General features: G+C 39.9%; 1 protein-coding gene across 4 annotated transcripts in view; it reads left to right on the top strand.

The window, feature by feature from the left end:
- Positions 1 to 21,693, top strand: part of HDX (highly divergent homeobox) — a 46,981-nt gene extending 25,288 nt beyond the window's left edge. For all 4 annotated transcript variants that reach the window (XM_065689553.1, XM_065689554.1, XM_065689552.1 and 1 more), the window contains exons 5-10: positions 702 to 848; positions 6,680 to 6,887; positions 10,197 to 10,276; positions 13,324 to 13,407; positions 15,863 to 15,985; positions 16,604 to 21,693. In XM_065689553.1, coding sequence (XP_065545625.1) covers positions 702 to 848; positions 6,680 to 6,887; positions 10,197 to 10,276; positions 13,324 to 13,407; positions 15,863 to 15,985; positions 16,604 to 16,729 — 768 coding nt within the window. In that variant the 3' untranslated portion in view covers positions 16,730 to 21,693. The remainder of the gene's footprint in view (positions 1 to 701; positions 849 to 6,679; positions 6,888 to 10,196; positions 10,277 to 13,323; positions 13,408 to 15,862; positions 15,986 to 16,603) is intronic.
- The last annotated feature ends 452 nt before the right edge of the window (positions 21,694 to 22,145 follow it).

Genomic DNA, 22,145 nt, shown 5'->3' with positions numbered 1-22,145 from the left:
GTGTAAAACTAGATTTTAGTTAAAGCTGTGAGCTAAAGCTTTTGATAAAGCTTGTAAGTTCTATTGGTATGTACTGTTCATGGAGTCAGGAAGTGGTGGGGTATTTAGGATTTGTTTTCCGGTGTTACTCCTCTCATCAGTAATCCACTATCACAGTTTTGATAAATATACACGAAGAGTCAGGAATCTCGCAAATAAACAGTGAAACCAATTTAAACTCTGAAGCTTACCAAATAAACGTTAAAGTATTCCCTTTAGGATCTGGGAATCTTGAATTATGCATGTACTGTAGTTTGCAGTAAGATAAAAGAACTTGAGGTGGGGGAGGGTGAGAAACTTGAAAAGCCTTAAGGAATAATTTGCATAAATTGGGTGGAGAGAGTAAACAGCACAAGGGGAGAAAAGTTATTTTCAGGAAGACCTTATAGAATGAGATAAAACAAATTGAAAAGAATCAGGTGGAGCTGAAACAAAGCTGAAGTGCTTTAAACTTGCGTTAGCACCACCACTGCTTTTAAAGCAAATCCCAGGGAACTCTGTACCGCCCTGGATAAAAATCCCAAATTCTTAAGGGAGGGTTAAAAGAGGAAAAAGGCCATGGAGGCAGTGGAGCACGTGTCTTACTGCATGCAGGACCTCTGGAAATGAAGTGAACAGCATGAGCAGATTTCAATCTAACAGTATTTTCTTCTATCTTACAGTTACAGGACCGCACACAATTTAGTGACCGAGACTTAGCTACCCTAAAGAAATACTGGGACAATGGCATGACCAGCCTGGGCTCAGTCTGCAGAGAGAAAATTGAAGCTGTGGCCGCAGAATTAAATGTTGACTGTGAAATAGTGCGGGTAAGAAATGCAGAGTCTTCCCTTATCTTTCCAGAAGCAAAAATAGGACAGATGAAAGCCTTTAAAAATTTCATGAGGAAGCTTGAAATAGATTTCACGTATTACATAATGTATGACCATGTTGGGAAGTGCTCTCTTGCTCTTTCTGCAGTCTATATATAGAAGAAAGCCCTCAGGTAAGAGTCCTATTGATCAGCAGCAGAAGTAGCACTACGTGCTTTGGCATTCTCTTCAGACTTGAGTAAGATTTCAAGTAAAACTGTTGCACTTTTTAGGGATAGCCTAGAAGACTAAAAGGTGCCATTTATGTTGTTAAGGTACGAAAAAAAGCCTTTCTAAAGACAGAGGGAAAAATATTTCTCAGTAATGCTTATAGGGGAAAAATCATAGTAAATATGTGAAAGAAAATGCTCAAAAATAGTTTAAATATTTTAGAAGACTGCCTTGATGCCACATTGATGTGATAGAGAGCAAAGGGTGCTGCCAGGAATTCTGGGTCACTTCAGTTTGATAGTTTGTAAAGGTATTGTTGAGGAAGCTTTAGAAAGTACAGGCTAAGTGTAGGTAACCTGATCCCTGAGAACCACTCCACATCATCTCTTCCAGAGGCTGGGAAGTTTGGTACAGCATCAGTTGTTGCCACTGTAATGCCACTCACCAGACATGCATCTGTGTGCGACTCATTTGCTCAGAGTGTTTCCATTCTTCAGAAAAGTCAGACTCTCTTTGCAGTCAGTACAAAACCATGATTGGAATCAGTCCTTCCCTCCTAACAGGCATGAAAACTGTGACTGTCCTTTGAGTCTTCATCCTCTTTTTCCACCCTTCCTAAAATTCTGACATCGCTACAGAAGCGGAACCAGGAGCCCTTATTTGAAACTCTGCTTTTGTGGAGATCTCTCTTAGTGTTGGTATATCAAAGTGGTACCAAAGCTGCTTTCAGTGCTGAACACTAACCTGGTTATTTGCTTGCTTGTTTTCCTGAGCACATGTGAACTATAAAAAGTTAAATGGTACTTTTGGAGGCTGAAAAGAATTACTCTTTTCTCTGTAGAGAACAAAGCTGCTTCATATTTTTCAGTTTGCTTTCTGAAAGGTGAAGTTGTTTCCATTGACAACATCTCAAAATGGACTCCTGGATAAGAAATACCTTATTTACAGAGCAGTAAGACTGATACCCATGTTTCACCTCCCTTACTTTGTTCCCTTAAGAACATCCTTATTGGCACACACAGGATGACAGTACGAAGTTCTCTGCACATTTTTCAATGCATCTGCTTGAAATGCTTTTGTCTCCAGGTCAGAGGCTCTCATAGACTCCCTAAAACTCTCTGGCTTAAAACTGTATTAGAACACGCACACACACGAATGAACAGAAAGATTTCTTCATAGTAACTGGTGGCGTTACCAGTATCTGTACTGCATCTGGCTCCTCTATATGGCAGACTTGAGAATTGTAGCAAGAATTAGGTGGAGGTTGCATCCCGCTGCACTAATTTTTTTGTTTGTAAGGGCTGAATTAATGCTATACGACATGTGTGATCTTCAGTGCTTCCTCTTGACCTTTCTCTAAGGCACATTGTGCACATTCCCAGGTGTAGGACAGGTATTTTCATCATACGCTCTAGAGGATCTGCCCTAATTTTGTTTCGATATCTGTGTAGGCACACATTGTATTGTTCTTCTCTCCTTAACCTGCCAACCTGCATTGTCTTCAGTAGGAAACACTGATGCTTGGAGGTTAGGGTGCAGCACGGTCTCTTTTTTCCTAAGGAGTCTGGGCACAGCAATGTGTCAGTTCTAAGTCATGAGTGAATCGCAGCATCTCTACCCTATGACATGCTCAGCCAAGAAGAGTTGGACTGAGGGATGCTTCTGGAAGAAGCTCTCTATTTTCAATACTTGTACTTTGTTGCCTTTGTATTTCACTGTACCTTGAAATCTAGGTAGTGTGCAACTAGCAACTGATTCTCCTTTTCTGGCATAAAACCACTAAATGTAACATATGTAAAGCAGTGTGAAGTATATATATATATATATAACGAAGTAAATATATATATGATAAATAATGCGTACAACAAAATCTGTAATACATAAATGATCTTATATAAATAGATTTTTATCACTTGTTTTCATTCAGTTATATACATGTCTCCATTTGTCCCTTTTAATATTTTTTAGAATGAAAATTCGTGATTTTTCCAGGTAACTCGTACTTTTCCAGAGGTGCAAATTATGATCCTTATGACCCATACTGGTCTGAAAGATCTCCAGTACAAAAAAGTATTGAATCTGTTTTCCAGTCCAAGGAAAGATAATGTTTGCCACTATGCATAGTTGCACTGGATTTGATCTTTCAGGGTTCAACAGGGCATTTTATTCCATGGGTTTTGTACTTCTAGTAGGAGAGTGAACTTTCAAAGTGTCTACTTGTTATGCAAATGTCTTTCATATGTTCCCAAGACACCAAAGAGGGAAATAAAAAGAGTTATGTCATATTTAAATACGTGAACTCTGGCCAATAGCTTATTAAACTTGATGTATTTCTTTTGGTTATGTTATAATTACTGCTGATTACATTTGTTTGGGTTGTGCTTTCTTTCGCTTTTTTTTGTGTAGCTACTCATTTTTGTTTATATTTTTCTTGACTAATTTTATTCATTCATACCAAAATAGCATCTGAAAGCAGAATAGCCTTCTTGGCAGCAAGACATTAGATATTTGAGAAGGAGAGATGACAGCTATCAAATTCCTCAGAAATACATAGAACATCAAGCTTTCATACATAAGAGGTCAAAAGCTATGCCTAAGCACCCACCACAGGCTAAAGACGCCTCCTCCTCTTCACCAGCCGCTCATCAGATAAAAGCTGATTATGGAAGGTAGTGCTTCAGTCAGAGTTTAGCAGCAAAAGCAAGTTGTTGCAGCAGAAAAGCTGCTCATTCTTCGCACTTGCCTAATGGCTCTTCCCATTGGGCGCTCTAGGCCTAGTCTGGATCCACCTTATGTTCAGAGAGACATTGGAAGAACAGCTCAGAATCTTCCATCTTTTTTTTCAGTTAAGTGGAATTTCTGAAGGTTCCAACCTAGTATCTTTCTATCATGTTGACACCCTAACCTCAATATCTGGAGAGCTGTAATCATGCCTTTGAAGTGGCTCCCTGCCAGTCCACTTACAAGCTGCCTGGGGGCAGCCGTATGCTGGCTTCTTCTGCTGGAGTCTAGCCTTTCTTCCTGTACTCTTGCTGGTCATCTGTTCAGTTGGAGCTGCAGAAGTTGCTACTGATTTCATTGCTGGCTAGTCTAAGTAGGCTTAATGAGTCTGATCACATGTAATTTACAGATGATGTTTGACCTTTTTAAGGAGGTAATATTTTAGGGGTATAGTTAGAATTATTAAGCTGGTTTCTTACATAGAAATACTGGTCTGCTTTTACACTCATCATTGTACTGCTCTACAATATTCACTGTTAAGTGCAGCATGCAGGGTATGGAACCTTATTGCTTTTCTTTCCCATTTTAATTTGAGATACTGTAAAGATACGTTTGTCTTCTATGACATATTCAGTATGTTGAATGAGAGTTCTTCTGCTTTGAAAGGTATGCATCAAGACAAGATCTGCCTTTCCCAAGTGCCTCAATTTTTTGCTGAATCTTTTAGTAAAAAAGAAGCAGATTCACTTTTTACAGTTGTTTGCACTATTTATTACCTCATTATTATTCTTAGAATCATAAGAGCATGAGAGAAGTTAAAGAATGGCAATGCATTGTTTGGGGAAAAGAGACATAGGCGTGGAAGGGGCCAGTTGTGTTTGTGTTTTAATTCTTTTTTTCCCCCAACTGCATTGAATGTACAAAAATATCTAGGTAGCTCTCTGTGTTCCTGTTCTGCATTCTTCAAAGAGGAAAATTGGGAACCTGGGAAACCCAGGATCACCCAACAAAAGTGATTTGCCAGAAATAGTGTTACACATGCCATATTCTAGCTAGTGAAAGAGATTCAGCTTAAAAAGACCCATTTTTTTTTTCCAGGCTGGCACAGCATGAAACTATCTTTAGTATTTGGTATCTTTTAATTTTTCAGTTTGATAATCAAGATATTATAAGCAAAAAGGTTTTTACTAATCTTTTTCATGGTGTGTACCAGAACTCTAAAGACAGTGTGATGGGGAAGAGGAGCAGTGCGGGTATTTCTGAAATAAGGCCAGAGTAATGTTTAGTGTATCTTTAAAGAAAAAAAATCCTAAACTATTTTAATGTGTTTGGTAAACTCTGTTGGAACATAGAGGTTATGGAAAGGATGTGCGTTGTGCCATGCCCTGATTGTATGTTTTCAAAACCAGGAACTGTCCATGCTTTCTAGAGGTACATTTGATCTTTACCAGTAGAGAAATTCCAGCGCTAAGCACGATTCAGAACTGGGAACAGCTGTGCTGTGCTTGTCCATTGTGCATCCGTCATCGTTACAGTAATCAGACACACTCCGTGTGGTGACAGCTGACATGGCCAAACTCCACCATTCTCTGTGCCAGGACAGTGCTTGGACAGGTCCTGGAGGGATCAGGATGGTCCCACTAGTGCCATTAGCACTTTTCTTGCAGTTTAGACGGTGTAGAAGGGGGAGGAAAGCCAGGTCAGGATGACTGGAATTTAGTAGTTGGCAAAGAATTGATTCCTGGCTTTGGTAAGGATTTTTGGATGCCAGTGGAGAAGTGACTTGGAACAGAGCACTTGGGGTCCAAGTGCTGTTAAGCAGAATTGAAATTAGATGAGAAGTCAAAAGCCTGAGTAATGCAAGGGAAGGGAAGGAGTTAGGAGGTGACGAGTTGCAGACAGTTCTTACTACATCATGTGAAACTCAAAAAATTATTAAAGACTCTATTATAGACCTGCCTTTATCAGGGAAGTCACATAACAGTTAAAGAGATCCACATGGAGAATTTTGAATGTGACTTTTGGTTTGGTGGTTTGGGTTTTGTTTCAGTTTTTCTTTTTTTTGAAACTCAAGTTTTACTTAAAGCCTCCAAACCCATCCCATCATGAATCAGTTTCCAGGTTCCTTGGTCCTGGACCTGTTTCATCTCTCACTACTATTTCTAAGTATGCTCTTATATACCTTACTGCAAGCAGTGTTTCTTAAAAACTTGTTTTCCAGCCAAAGAGGACTGAAAAAGAATATTGCTGTGAACTTACTCCTGCTAAGTTATGTTCTGTCAGCAAAGTGGAGTGATGTAGAGCTAGCACCTTGGATGATTTCTTCTGTGCTGTAGGAAATCCTAGAATGGGTGGACCATTTGGGTGATAGGATGCTTTGGTCCCCTTATGGAAGTTGCAGAATGGGAGAATCTTAGGTTAAAATTACTGAATAATGTAGGTGGGGAGAGACCTCACAAGGTCACTAATGCTACTCTTTATTTAGAGCAGGATTGACATCAGAGTTCAGTCAGCAGTTCAGCTCTCAGCATGTTGTCCAGTAAAATGTTGAGTACCTCCAAGGCTGGAGGTGCCAGGATTCCTATGGATGAACTGTTCCACTGTCTCACTGTAAAGCCTTATGTTTTATTTTTCCTTAATTCCAGTCAGAGCTTCCCTTGCTGTGTTGTTTCTTTTCCTTTTGCTGTGCACCTCCCCTTCTCCCTTGTATTGGAGGTCTGAACCTGGACACAGTATTCCAGGAAGTAGCCTCATGAGGGTCAGATACGGGCAAATAGTCACCTCCCTTGAATTGCTGGCTACAGTTTTGTAGTTTAGATGTGCTGATTTCACTTGGATATGGGCCTGTTGTTTTTGTTATAGTTTCTGATATCATTCATGTTTATTTCTCTTACAAGACTTGGATTGGGAATCGAAGACGGAAATATCGTTTAATGGGGATTGAGGTCCCACCCCCTAGAGGAGGTCCTGCTGATTTCTCTGATCAATCTGAATTTGTTTCTAAATCAGCACTTAACCCAGGAGAGGAAACTGCTACTGAAGTGGGGGATGATAATGATAGGAATGATGAAGTATCAATCTGCTTATCTGAAGGAAGCTCACAAGGTATTTGAAAATGCAGTTACTACTGTGCATATATTTTTAATGTTGTGCAGTGTGCATGCTTTGGATTCTATGTTGTACACATTCAAAAACGTCTTGAGTGTCTAACAGTCACAAGTTACCTGCCTTGGCTATATTGAAGGTACTGTTTGGTCTCTTTACCTCTCTGTGAATTCTGTTGGGTTTGCCATCACAAAGCTTGCAGAAACCTTTTGTAAGACCTCTGTTTCTGCCAGATTCATGTGAAGTTAAATGGCAAGTTCACAATTTGCTGCTACAGCTGAAAGACGGACAGAAAGTGTAAATGTATGCAATTCACTTTCCTAGGAAGCCAGGTTTTAAAAAATGCTCTCTGTTAGTGAGCTGGTTCTACACAGCCAGTTTGAACATGCATTCCTGTGAGCCTGAATCGCACCAGCCATTCTCATCTAAACAAGCACTAATGCCTGCAAACCTGCTTGCTTTGGGCTGACCAGAGCTATACACTGTTTTCCTGATACTAAACTCGCACTGATGGGAGGCATTCAGAAGATATATGAGCTCAGAGCTGCTCTTGAACTAAAAGCTTCACAGTATGTCAGAGCAGAGCAGAACTGACACCATTAAGCTGTCTGCCATGCATGTATGGTCTCTGCCAAGCAAATACAAACCAGCAGGAAAGATCAAAGTCAGTAGCAGGGAACTGCTCAGAAAGCCTTAGAACTGCACATATGGGGGCTCTCTGTGTTCTCAGTAAATTGCATGATCTTGAGTGATAAGTGTCTCAAACTTAATTCCCTTTTATTCCACCTCCCAGAACCACATGACCACATTAAATGCATCTCTCCCTTTCCCTTTTGTACATGAGCACTCTGGGCCTCCTAGGGCAGATGAGCTCCCACTCGGCACATGCACTAGCTTCACAAGCTCAACTAATTGCTCCCAGTGCTTCTGATTAGAAGAGATCAATAAAGCCTTTGCTCTCTTAACTAAAAGAAAGTCTGATCCAGTGCATGGTATTGCAGCTTAACATGCCAGACTTGATCTTGTCACTTTGTCAGAACAATTTAAAGGAAAGAACTAGAAAAACAGGAGAACTGCTGGGAATGAATTTGTGATAGCTTTGTCATGTTCTACTCTAAAGAGAATAAGATGATTAAGAAATGGGTCAAGTGATTGAAAGCCAAGTGAGATGCAGAATCTAAGAGTCCTTGATTTGCCTGAGGTGTGGAAGGAACTGATTTAGTCAGATCTATTTGAAAGAAAATGGTGACAGGGGAAGAGTCCGTATTCTCTATAGCTTAACATGAGCAATAACACCCCATTTATCAGACAAGGCTTTCATAAAACAAGGTAAGGCTGTAAGGCTGTGAGTAGATTATTAGAGCCAGAGCTTAAGGAAGTGCAAGGAAACCATAGGATTTCCACAGTATCCAGGAATCCCACTGTCATTCGTTTATTCTACCACAAAAACTATTTCTGTTCATTTCTCCAGTTCAAAGGTGGAGGTTTCACTGCTGCAGCTCAGCTTATTTTGAACTTCCTGAGAAACAGTTCTACTGGGAATCATGTGTACTGTTCAGTCACAGATCTGTGATGGTTTTCATGGTTGAGAACTATAACTTTTGGTCCCAATATACTAAAGAAAAAGAAAAACAAAACAAAAACAAAAAAAAACCCACTCTCAAAGATGGGAAGAAGATATTTTTAGTTATGTAATTCGAGTGAAAGTGTTGCTGGCGCTTGCTTTTAAAATGTAGTGTGTAAATGTAAAACCAAGAAGCAGTACTCTGATGCAAAATTCATCATTAAAGTTCTCATAATGCCTTACCTTTTTAATGTATGTTAATTAAATCCATACTTTGTCTAAATGAACATGGCTCTGTGGAAGCCATCGTAGCTGTGCCAGTTGATATTAGCTGAGGATGAGTATTTAAAGAGTTGAAAGTGCTGTAGGGAGTTGCTCCGTTCAACTGTTGAGTCCAAGTGGTGGCTGTCAGGGTTATTGAGTGACTGGTGCTTTAGAATGTGTCAGAGACCCTGAGGGGCACCTTCAGTGACCTTCACTCTTTCGAGTGGAATGATAGCATTGTATATTGCTCCGTGCTTACAGCTCTCCCATTTGAACCCATTTGCTTTTGCTACTAGCAGAAATCTTCCTCTGAAATTGTGACCAGTGACAGATTAAATTTGTTTGCAACAACTTCAGATGAGATTTGCTCAGTTTTGAGATCTTTAACTGGAAGAAAACTTATTTAAAGCAAGTAACTGTTAATGGTCTGGCCTAAATACCCTCCTGTCTTTGCAAGTGTTGGCAATCTCCAGATAAATCCTGTTACCCCTGTGTTTGTGTAGAAGTGATACACCCCTGCATCATAATCTGCCCCTTTCAGTAACCCATCTGAACACTTGCTGCCCCTTCACTCACCATGCCTCTTTTCCTCTCTAGATGTGATAGCTGGACTGTTTGACCCTTCTTATGCAAGCTCTGCCCTTTGTAGAGCTGTCTAACTTTACTAGCACTTGGAATGAGTTTATTTCCAATTAATAGCCTTATGTTAATGACATAATTTAAGATTTTCTCGCAGCTGTCTTACCTGTGTTTTATTTCCTGATTTGCTGTTTTATCACCCATTTTCTTCTTAACATTATATCAATGTGGAGAATTCAAGTAAATACGAGAAACATACTTAATCATAGGGATGAACAGGCTTATCTTTGTTCACTTTGGTCCTAGTTAGGGCTAATAGAATCATCTAGTCCTTGTGGTTGAAATCTAAGGATAAGATTTGCTCTGTTGTCAGGTGTGTTCTTTTCTTATACATAAGATAGCAGAGTAGGTTCACCAGGAATAAGTATTTGCCATATAAGAATCAAACAATCTCTTTGATCAGTTTTTGGTTCAAGGTTAATATGTGTCTGCAAGGAGGAGATGGGATTCTGTTGTGTATCCTGTAATTTCAGGGCATGTAGGAATTTTCATGTAGTAATTAAGGAAAAAAGAGTTCTGTGCACCTCTGATGTGAAACTCTTCATCACGTCAATTTTCCAACCTGAATCTAAAAATAGGAAGAGTTTGGTACATTGCAAGAGAATGACTGTTTTCCTGTTGCTTCAGGTAGCAATTGGCCTTATGTTGCCCTGAAATACTTGTGATATTTCGTCTTGCCTAATAAGATGTACAGTACTTTTTATGAATAGGTAGATGCTTCTGTATGTAATGTGACAGATGTGACATTTATTTAGTGGTAAATTATTGAAGGAACAAATTATTGTTCCTTCAGCATGAAATTTGAATAAAATCTGAAAAAAACCCCTAATTTATTTCTGCAGAAGAGACAAATGAAGCTCTTCAGAATGAAGAAATCGGTCACAAAGATGATGACCAGAATCCCGTATCTACTGATAATGTGGTATGTACGCCTTTCCTTTTCCACTTATGTGACCTCCTTAATTGCCACCGTTGAGGTTGTTGTCCAGCACTAGTGTTTTTCACTAGGTGAAAGCTTCAGTTCAGTGTACTAAGAGTCGTCCTAACTGGTAGAGCACTAAAAGAAACTGTCCTAAAGGTACTAAAACACAGAGCTATGCATGTACAGTATAAATGGAATTACATGGCTTTCTCTGTATTATAACAACCTGGTGTTCTTTTTCTGGAATGCTAAGCACAATGCTTGGGTAGTGCTTCTTAGATCCCTAGTGCAGTAAAACAGTAAGAATAAAATCCCCAGAGTAATAATGGACAGTGGTTGTTGGTAGCTTTAAGAAAGTCAGGTACCACTAGCACTTCTCTCCATAGGTAACCTCGAATACATGAGATCAGACTGGGGTGGGTATGTACTGTTCATTCCCATACCCTTGACAAGGCATTGTTTAGATGTTTCTTGTTTTCTCCCTTGCATTCACATTGAGTCACACACAGTTGTTCTTGCTGTTTTTTAATTGACTGCAGTGAGACAAGGAAGGAAAGACAGAGGGAGGAGTCATGGCAAATAATGCAATATATCCCCTTTGTTTAGCCTGCCTTCTCTCAAATTAGAAGAAAGGAGAGGAGGAAGAGGAGAGAAGACCCTGAGTGGTAGGGTAATTTTTATCTTAAAAGTTATCTGCAGAATGAACAGGTGATGGTTCCAGTTCCCAGTTGTACTCTTCTTGCAGTCAGAGGTTAAAAGATGGTAGATCAGAACATGACAAGAAAATTTGTGCTACATTAATCACACAAACCTGAAATGGGAAAGTGGACAGGAGATTCCCTTCCCTTTGTATATAGGGAGAGGAGAGAAAATTTCCTTTCTTTTGTTAATATATGATCATCTTTTGTATAAACTGAAATGCTATGGCTGTATTTTCTGTGGTTGCCTGAATAGAAACAGCTGCCTTTTTCCTTTCTGTTTACCTTAATGGCCTGCTGTGACCTTAGATATAGTCACTCTTGAGTTTCAGTCTGATGCATTCACCATGGAGATGCAGAATGTAAAGTGACAAAAGTAAAAGGTTTGCAAAGATGATGTCCGAGAGACCGAGCTCGCCAGTTGTCTGAACTCCAACATTATATCATTGGAAATGAACGGGGGAAATGGGAGAAGCTTTTTCATGCTCTGTTCTGAAAACACTGTAACATTTTTTTTTTTTCAATCTATGCAGCTAAAATTGGACTAACATACATTGGACTTGCATGAGAGACAGTTTTCTTATTTGAAATTCTAATCTGTTCTTTCCCCTACTATCTTACAATGTATAATTATAAGAAAGATCGTGTGAATGTTTGGCATTTATTTAGACACTCTTTCCTCAAGCTGAGTCTGAAAACAAAAATATTTGAGTCACAGTGTTACTCAGGGTATGCTATAGCAGCAGATCTTTGTGACATTAAGCCTTTGAAATGTTATCGCTTCAGCTGGGTTGTCAGACACCGAAGCACACAAAATGTGGTTTACCCTCCCTGTCTTCAACACAAGCTTGAGAGCTTAGTGGGTACTACTAGTGAGAGAGTGCTAACCTCTCTTGGAGGATTCTCCTTGGTGATCAGAGGAAAGTTCTGATGCCTGGTCTGCAGGATGATAAAACACACATACATGCTGCAGGGAAGAAACCTCCTCTAAAATAACACCTGAAGAGCCAACCACTGAAGTGTGATGTGTCAGTGTGGCCCTTGCCTACATTGTCTTGTGTACTAAAAACACAGTAAAATTGCTTTGGCTTATTATATGAAGTCGCATAAATAGTTACAACAGCCAGAACAATGAAAAATGGTTAAAAATACCAAACCCTTCTTAGACTACTACTGATTCCCTCTCCAAAATATGGAGAAGTTTTTTGGGGTGCAGTGGGGCTATTTTGGGATACAGGGTGTATTTTGCAGCTCAATGTGGCTATCTTGCACTCCTGACCCCCCCCTTTTGCCACCCCTCAGGCTCCCCCATGCAGCTCCAGGGGGGGTGCCCGTGTCTTGGGGTGCCCCCCTCCATGGGAGCAGCCTCTCCTGGCAGCTTCATCGTCTTGGTTATAGGTTATAGTTCCATCCAGGCAGTCATCCTTCTGAGTTCTGTTGAAAAGTGCCATTCTTACCACTCTGTAACTCAAATTCGTTCTCTCTGTATGAGACCTAGCTTAGATGCGAATAAAAATCTCATTGATGCACTGAAAATGCGTGCATTTTGTTTTTTCTCCTATTGACATAACCTTTTAACATTTATTTTCTTGCACAAGAACATTTTCTGTTGGGGCAGAACATGCGAGTGATAAACAATGTAAAAGTAAATGAGGTATGACTGGAATGTATTTCTAAGTTCTAAACAGCATTAAGCATTAAGCTTGGTCTTTAACATTATACTTCAGATATCTTTAGAAACCCAGTATAAAAAACGCCCAAGAACTTTTGTGAGTTAAGTGAAAATGTCCATGTGTATGCATTTGGAACTGTCCTTTGTATCAAAATCCTCTACTGTTTAGGGCATTTGACTTGCACTGTGGCCAAAGAAGGCCAAAGGAGACCTTTGTATTTCAGGCAAGAAGTAGGTCAGTTAGGACTTGCCTGTCACTTGCCATAATGTCTGTTCTGCTCCAGAGGAATAAACTTTCATAACCTCCTTCGCCTTGCAGGAGGTCTTCAACAAAAGGCTTACAGAATAAAACGCAGGCTTGTGCAGGCTGTAATGAGATATTATATGCAACTTAATGCCAAAAGCATGGTGACATACAGCTCCTCCTTTGTAAACAGCCAGAGTCGCCAGGGCAGACGCTCTGAGTTAAGGCAGTTTCAGTTTGGATTCTCCCTGGATCTTGTGGCCGAGGTGCATGATTGCCATCTAATGGGGGCTGCACAATTCAGAGTTTCTCAGGTGCAAACAAAAGGTCCTGTTACCTTCATCCTTTCATGCTGTTTGTGATACAGGTGGCTGTTTGTTTGTCTTATCTGTGCATTTGAATATTTGGAATGAGCCCTTTACTTCTCTTTCAGAAAATAGAAATTATAGATGATGAAGAAAGTGATATGATAAGTAATTCTGAAGTGGATCAAATGAGCTCTCTTTTGGATTACAAGGTGAGTAATTAGGCTATTAATGTTAAGCAGGATAGTCCACAGAAAGTTCTAGATGGCTGTATCTATAAGGAATTTGGGAAAGGCATGTGGGAGCCTACAGCTCCTCTGCTTTTATCATGGCACTGCACATAATACGTCTCCTCATCCCATTTACAGCCAGATTACCCATATTTCAACGCAGAGGGAGGAAATAAAAATGAGATGTCTGCAGAGCAGTTACAGTAGTTCAGCTGTAGCCATCTGCAGTTCCCACCACATGTCCCAAATGAAGTAGTTTATTTAGCCTCTAAACCAAAACTTTTCGTTTCGTGCAAGGGATGTTCCTTGGAGTTCTGTGGCACGCTTCTACATGCAGCGTGATGCTGTCAGCTCTGTAAAGGGACATAGCAGCTGGAATCCTCTAATGAAGTGGGGGGAATCTAAGCAGAAGTCATTCTCACAGTGCAGTGCAGAACATGTCTGAATGCAGGAGCTGTGGGAGGGAGGAGAAGCAGTTGGATACCTGGCAAGCTGCCGTCATCTGCCAAATGGGAAAAGTTTATGCATGCGTTCCTGCTATCCTAAGAGTTACTGCGGTGTTGTGTGGTGGTGGTGGTGGTTTTACCGATGTAGCTGGCTTTTTAACCTTGAAAACAGGCATGTTCTACTAGTGATAATCAATTCCAAAGTAATAAATAGATCATCTTTTCAGAACAAAAGTTCCTCCTTCAAGCAGTGTTTTCCTGGTAAGGGCAGTGGAGAATGAATATGGAGAGGGAATGACCTTTTCTTAATGTCACCTGTCACCACTGTGAAAGGCTCGTTGTGACAGCATGCCCTACAGAACCTTGTTTGTCAGTTTGTTGTTTGACATTAGTGATTGGTCTTTGTGCCTGTGTTTTCTGTGTAAATCTGAATTCCTTCTCTGGCTGAGCAAAATCCATTGCTAAATAGGCAACTTGGAAGTATCCATCAGAAAGAAATGCATTCAGCTGATTTTCTTCTGAAAGCCTCATAATTGCAGCCCCATTAGAGCCATTATAACCTGAAACAGTATGGTGAGCAATGTGTTGACTGAAGAAATGTGACTTTTCTGGGGCAAAAACCTCACAAAATAACAACTCTTTTTAAAAGCTTGTAACAAACCTTGCAGTTCATCACATGGTCTCGCCTTTTCATATCAACTAAAGTTGAATTACAGCCAGTCTAGTAAACGTAAGCATGAGTAACAGAGCGTAGTTCTGTGTTTAAGAAAAGAAATACTGTTTTTTCATTAAAACAAAACACCAGCTTACAAATCCACTATTGAAATTTGCTTTTGTAATGATTTGCTGCCACCAAAACCAACCATATTGTATGCAAACATGCCAACCTAATTAATCATATGGTTGCATAAGCAAGGGTGGGTTCTTTCTTGCCTCTGATACCCCTGAGTAAATGATCTAATGGAGGATGCACATTTGGTGCTACTAATCAGAAACCTTTTGCAGAGATGCACAATGACTTTGATCTTGAGAAGCGAATTGTTTATTCGGGTTACGTGATCTTTGCAAAGGTAAATAACCAGAGGGAATTAATTTTAGCTCTGCACTGATCAACAGATGTGGTGTTTTGATCTTGCATAGCAATCAGTTGGTAGGTTTGAAGGAGAAGAGGGATTTGGAATAAAGTATTGATCAAATCTGAGGTTTTAATTCATTTTGTTATTTGTACATTAAGTCATTTGCAAGTAGAGTAACACGCGTTTGTGCAAAAGTTGGAAAAACGCCTTTTTAGCCACAGCATGCGCATTACTGCTAATTCTCAATTCCACAAATAAGTTCCTATTTATTGTGTAACTGAAAGACCTTGGGGAGGTTGGTGAGCTGACACATGTCAAACTCAGCTGCACTACAAGATGCTGTATTTTAAGTTGTGGTAGCTTTGAGGAATGTTTAGGTTTGTTTCTGTGGTCTTTGTGCCAAACTTTCTGCTGTGAAAATGGCATTTATCTGCTGTGTCTTCTCACAGACCCTGCCCTTTCAAGATCACTTCTAGGAAGAGACGTGGACTTTGTTTTTCTATTTTAAAATGGAATTAGAGGTCATCCTTATGAAATAAAAAGCAGTGCTGCTTTAGCAGCCTCATGTCAAACTTTGGCCCAAGTCATTAATGCTTTAATGATAATTCTGAAGTGCTTTGTCTGCGCGTAACATGGCTGACTGTCGCATCTCCTGGGGAGGATGAGATGATATGGCATATGCATTCGCAGGCTTAGCAAGACACTGCTGGTCCTCATCAGAACATGCATTGTTCTGTAATTCTATACCTGTAGAAGTTTTGGCTGTAATTAACATTGATTTGGGGAGGAATCATAATAAACACAACTTTACTCATGTTCACTAAAACCCATTCAGTGTTAACACAAGTATGTTTAGGTGTCACTACAAAGATGCAGTCCATTACTTCCAGAACTTGATGTCATTGTCCCCCACAGAATGAAGAAGTCAGATTCATTGAGAATCAGTTGGAGAATCACAAACAGAAGTATTTTGAACTACAGACGTTTACTCGGAGTTTGATACTTGCTATTAAATCAGATGATAAAGAACAGCAGCAGGTAAGTCTTGAAGTAGGTTTTAATACTGGAAGGTGTTTGTCGTTTTGTGTTCTGTCCCTCCTTTAGTTTTATTCTGTAGTGCCCGGAGGCTCAGATTCTGATGAGGGCAGCATTGTGCTGAACATCTTGTAGACAAAGAAAAGCTGAACTTTAAAACAAAAGAAGGATCTTGCAATCTACACAAGCAATGACATAGACAAGGACGTGTGACTTTTACAAAGGGACAGACAGTGAACCAGTGTACACTGAGGGACTGGGATTTCTCTGTGAGAGCTGAGATGTGAGATTTAGGGAAAAGAGCCAGGCTTCTTTGCTTGCACTGCACCACATCTAACACTTCTGATGGCTGGTTGGATCATGTCTTGTATGGGTAACATTCTGTGCTTTATTTAGGAAGAGACTTTGGTGCTTTCATTTTTTTCCTTTGACTTTAAGATACATCATCTTGGGCAATGTTTTTCCCTCCAGTATCTATCAATACCGACCTCTTGTTTTAGCCATCCGATACCAACACTGACTGAAAAGCTCAATGAAGTTTTCTCACTATTTATTAAGACATTTGAATGCTGACACAAAACCTCTGCCTAATACTGTATTGTAATATGTTTTTACTTGCAGGCACTGCTCTCAGACTTACCTCCTGAATTAGAAGAAATGGATTTCAATCATGCATCCCCAGAGCCTGATGATACCTCATTCAGCTTGTCGTCTTTATCGGAGAAAAATGCCTCAGACAGTTTGTGATTTATGTTGTTTTTTAACTGACAAAAAAGAAACCCCACGGAACGTGCAGGTTTCAAGAGAACAGCATTTTGCTATCCAATGTTCTTCAGTCCAAAAAAGAGAGCCCGAGGTGAAGTAGACTTTCTTGAAGGATGACTGTAGTACATCATAGCTACAGTTTGTGCACTGTCAAGAGATTTTGAATGTTGGTTTTGGTAAATGGAAACTGTGTGAGGAAAGGTTTCACTTTTAGCAGTTTGGCCTTGATTAGGGTAACTTCTGACTTTCCAGAATAACTCTTGCTCTGTAGCAAAGTCTTTTTGAGCAGGGATCCGAGAGTGGAAAACAACTGTCCCGTGGTACACAGCTAATTCTTTCAGAGTTGCTTGCTCACCAGTCCTATTCATTGTTTTTTTCCCCATTTTTACTCAGGTAGGTGGACTAAAAATTGGGGATCCAAATAGAATAATGGGCTTTTTATGACTTGTGCTTTGAACCCTTTTGAAAATCTGAAATTCAACTGAAGTGGTTTTCATTATGTGAGTTCAGATTGTTGAACGTTCCATTTTCTGACCAAAATAGCTGAAAAAAACTTGGAAAGGCTAACTGGAAAAGTTGAGTTATTGTCAATAAAGTATTGAAGAAGCAGTCATAAGTGTTGCAACAAATTAGATGTATCAGGGAAACCTGATAGCTGCAGAATGCGACTCTCTTATCCTCTCACAGTAGCAACGGGATTAGATGTTTACACTACAGTTTAGGGTTTTATGAATGTAGTTACAGTTTTTGTTTGTCAAAGTCTGAATGCTAAAGTTCTGTTCATTGTTTTAAGTATTGGTTATATATTTTTCCCCAAACTTTGATCCATTTTATCAAGGCACTGTCATAAATCCGCAGCTGGGATTGCATCCTGAAGAGTATTCAAGTGTTTGGAACTGAGTTTTGCAGATCCGCTAACTGTGACCTGGTTTTGAAGCAGCCTGGTCTGACAATGCTTTTGGCAACTGCCAGGTGCCATTTCTAAACTGTGACCCTGAGGCAGTGCTGAAATGGATTTCTTCTTTCCCAGCTGTTGTTGACATTTAATCCTTTTAATTATCTGATTAAATGGATGTGCAGACACATTCAGATAAATTTAGTAGGGCATGTAGGTGCATGCCCCGTATTATTTATGCTCTGTAACTTCTAATCTGAATATTCTTCAGCAAGCAGTTTAGAAACAGGTATCTTCAGTCTGGTAAAAAGACTGATCTTTCAGTTTTATGCCAAATAAGAATTTACTCTTGTGATTCCTTATTCATGCAATACAATAAGCAGTCCCCTTAATTTCAGTGGGAAGGCCAAGGTGTAGCACAGAAAATCCAGAGTGTTGGGGAAATAACACCTGGTTTTGGTTCCTTTAATACCTGGATTAACTCATGAGTTTTCAGTTCTTTATCTGTTCCTCCCTGATCATTTCTACAGCTTTTCTTTTGTGGTGTCAGTACTGAGCTCTGTTCTTTCAGGGGGTTTTCTGTCTCTGTTATGCTTGGGCATGGGATGGGGAGCTTTTAGCAATATTGTTAAATGCCAGCTGCAGAAAGAATAGTAGCAATTTTAAAAACAAAACAGGTCCATAGTTCTGATTACTGTGCAATTCAGTTAGCTCCCAAAAGGCTTCTTGCCACCTATTCTACAGAGTAACCCCACAAAAGCAAGCTGTTGAGCCTATATTTGGGTTTAGGCATCAATCTCAGAGTAGAATCCCAGGAGAGATGGAAGGTGCTCTGGGCAGCCAGGAGCTAAGTGGTAGGTTACTCACCCTTTCACTGCCTGAGCTGAAATGTCACATCCTGGCTGGCAGTCACGTCCTTATCGGCTTACTCAGAGCAGGAGTGGCAAATTTACATGCCTGTTGAAATGACCACCAACCTAAAATGAATTCAGGTTTGTAAGCAAAGGTCACGGTATCTTCCAAATGTGACATAGAGCTCAACTGGAATTCTGCTTTCTCTGAAAAAAAATAATTCATAAAGGGGTTTCTGTACTGGGTTAACAATGATTTCTGTTGCTGTTCTCTCTAGACAGGAAATTTGTGCCACAGACAATGAAACCTCTTGTCTTCTGTGAGCTTTGCTAGAGTGAAAAAAAAGTACTGTGACTTGCCACTATTTGGACCCTCATTTCCTGCTTCTTCCACTTAAATTGCCATGAAAAAAGGCAGGATTCTCTTAATAAGAGTTCTTGATTTTGTAGTCAATTAAGTCATCCACCTTTATACAAGAAAAACTTTCCTTGATGATTCATATTTTGCTATTTCTTGCTTCATATGCCAAACAGATTGAAGGAATTAATTTTGAATGAACTGCTGCTAGATTCAAGCACTTATGTAAGTCCCTTTTCTCAAGGAATCCTCTTTAAGGACATGCAGTGGAACCTCCAGCTGTACTCGACACCCACGTCAGCCCTGGGGGCATGTTGTTCTCTGGTCCTTTTCTCTGGTAGGGTGACAAGACAAAACATAACGGAGTTGCCATGCTTTCAAATGCTGAAACACTCGATGATACTACAGGATATTCAGGAAGAGCATAAATGATATGCCTGTATAACAAAACGCTAGGTAGGATAATACTGCAGAGCTGTTCTGTGAGGTTTTTTGGTATCCGTGTGTATTTCCTGCAATATATAAAACAAATATTTTAATGCTATACTACCATTACTGGTATCTTAAATCATTGCAGCAACAATTGCTCTGCAGTGCAGTGGCTGAAGAGCGGCTGATGAGGTCCTGAAACATAGCACTTAACCTTCCCTGAGAGTTATCAAAATACACATCCATCTATTGCACTTCAGACTAGCACTTCACATATGCTTTGTAATTTAAGGGGGGTTTTTTGTTTCCCTGTGTCCCTGACAGGCAACATAATGTGCTAATGGAGTTTGCAGGTTGCATCCTGATCCATGTAACCTTTGAACAGTATGAGAGAATTGGGCATATTCCTTTCCAGCTCTTAGTAATTGTACTGACAAGCTCATTGCTGAGAGGGACGGTGTTCTGATACACAGTCACCAGGACATTCTTTTCCAGATGTGATTCTGGAAGTTCTTTAGATGATGGAAAGCAATGGGGTGGCTCTCTGGGCCTGTGGCATGCCAGGGTTTGACTTATGGTTATTTCCTCTGTTCATAGGATGGTAACGAAGACCACATTAAGTGCTAGTTCATTCTTTACATAGACTTCCTATGAGAGAGGAAGCTCATACTGTGTTACAATGACAGAAATAAAGCCCCCCTTGCTATTTCAGGGGGTTGGCTCTGTAATTCAATACCTACAACAGCACAAGTGCCATGTATTGATGTTTTTATTATCTTTCCACAAAGGCTTTCGTTTGCTTTGTCTGTGAAAGATGACTTTCCCAGTGTTGTTTATTCCTAACGCATCTGTCAGAACATGAATGATGAAGTATGTCTTTCTGAAGAACCCAAAGTGGGAAAAGGTAGCTCAGAACAGACACTGTAAACCAGAGATGGGGCGCTCGCTTGCCTTAGGGAGCAGTGAAAGTCTTTGATGCTAGCAAGCTTGCTTATAGTTAGGAAGCTGTTTCCTGAAGCTATGCCTCCTTTCATTTCCCTGCAGGTGATGCTTCTGTCAAATCTGTAGGTCTAATGGGAGTGAGTAATAGTAAATAGTCTAATAGGTGAATTTTTGGCAGATTTAGAAGTACACGAACAGATGTACTGTACAAGTGTCAATTTTCTTGAGTGCTTGGTTCTTGAAGCAGTACTGCACTTTAATCTTTCCAAGTATTTCTTTTTCGCAAAGGCAATAAAATGTCTGAAAAATGACAAGCAGACCGTGGGCTTTGCAGTCCTCTGAGTGAAAAAAGGAACATACCCGTTATATCTTCATCTGCTTAAACTGGGAAGCAGCTTATCGAGTCCATTCAGCAACCGGAGACAGCTGTATCTACTGTTGGGGTTGTACAGTTGAAATGATAGGACAAGTCAAATGGAAATTACTGCTTAAAATCGATCAGCTATCCAATTTGGGATCTCTGTTGCACTACCGTATTAGTAACGTTTAAAAGAAACTGATGCACAGCACTAAGTTTTCCCTAGGTACTGTAGTCGTAGCTGACTGTTGGTCTCAGGATACCGATAGCATAAGGAAAGACAATAATATGCATAAATGGAATAGCACAGAATAACTGAACCATGAAGAATTTGTAACTTGCAATGTTACAACCAAAAGCTTCATTTACTACCTCCAGTCCCGCTGCCCAGGTCCTTCAGGTCAGCCAGGGAGCAACAAGGCTGCTTGATGTGTTTGAAGGACTGGAACCTTTCACTTGCATTTCGAGGTTCTGCGTTTTCTGCCCCAGACTCTGTCACAAGGTTGAGGATGTTGCTTGGTTGTGAGGTGCCTGATCAAGGTTAGTGAGAAAACTCCAGCTGGTTACTAGAAAAACCAGGAGCTGGTTTATCGTGTTCGATTTCTCTACCCAGTGAATATTTTAGCACATTGGTCGAATGCGGAATCTTAAAAGTTAGGAGAAAAGAAACCTCCAGTAAGCAAAGAAATAATTACTTATTTTTTTTTCTGTCCATGGCAGAATAGGGTTTTATTCTGTCTAAAGAGAATTTATTCATCCCTGAAAAGCAGCAACTGACATTTTAGTCAGCAGATGACAGACACAAATGGGGCAGAAACTTGGGCTTGTGATGGTTGTTCTTGTTTTAAACAAGTGAGCAATCCTCTTCGATAAAAGAGGTGCGCAAGAATGTTTCTGTAAGGAAAATGGTATCAGGTCAGTGCTTTGGTTCTGGTGAGCATTTTACTGTATTACTGAACTAAGTCAATAATTCTTTTCAAATCCTGTATTACATTTTACACACACTACCTCTGAAACACGACCCCACCTTTAAAACCACACAAAAAATGTGAACTTAAAGCATTTTTGAACCTTTTATAGGCAATAAATTATTTCCAAACACACATCCCTCAATTTTGTGCTTGTTTTTTTAGTTGAGTGTGAGACGTTCACTTTGGGGTTTATTTTAGTACTGTGTTTATGTATTTGTCTTAAACACAATCTATGGACAAAGGAAATAATAAAGATGTGGTGGTATTAGGGGAAAAAAAGATGAGTTTATGTTAATGGTAGTAAATATTTCTATTGAAGCTGAAGGGTGATGTAGTAAACAGGCTGGCTGTGCTATTTTTTTGTGCAGTTACTGTAAGGGATGGATATTATCCATTATTCTGGTACTAAATGATCGTTGTAACATTTCTCAGTACATCATAGATTAATTTATCAGCGAGAGCAGTCAATGAGTCAGCACTGTAATGAAAAGAAATAGGATTTTACGTTTTCTGAGACACAGTGGTTCATATGTCCGTGTATTTGTGTTGCAGCTCATTTCTTTTGCTTGCACAACTATGTATAAAGACCTTCTA

Source organism: Lathamus discolor, chromosome 9 (genome assembly GCF_037157495.1).
Source record: "Lathamus discolor isolate bLatDis1 chromosome 9, bLatDis1.hap1, whole genome shotgun sequence".
Taxonomy (NCBI): domain Eukaryota; kingdom Metazoa; phylum Chordata; class Aves; order Psittaciformes; family Psittacidae; genus Lathamus; species Lathamus discolor.
Note: the sequence above shows the minus strand (reverse complement) of the source record. Positions and strands in the feature narration are given on the sequence as shown.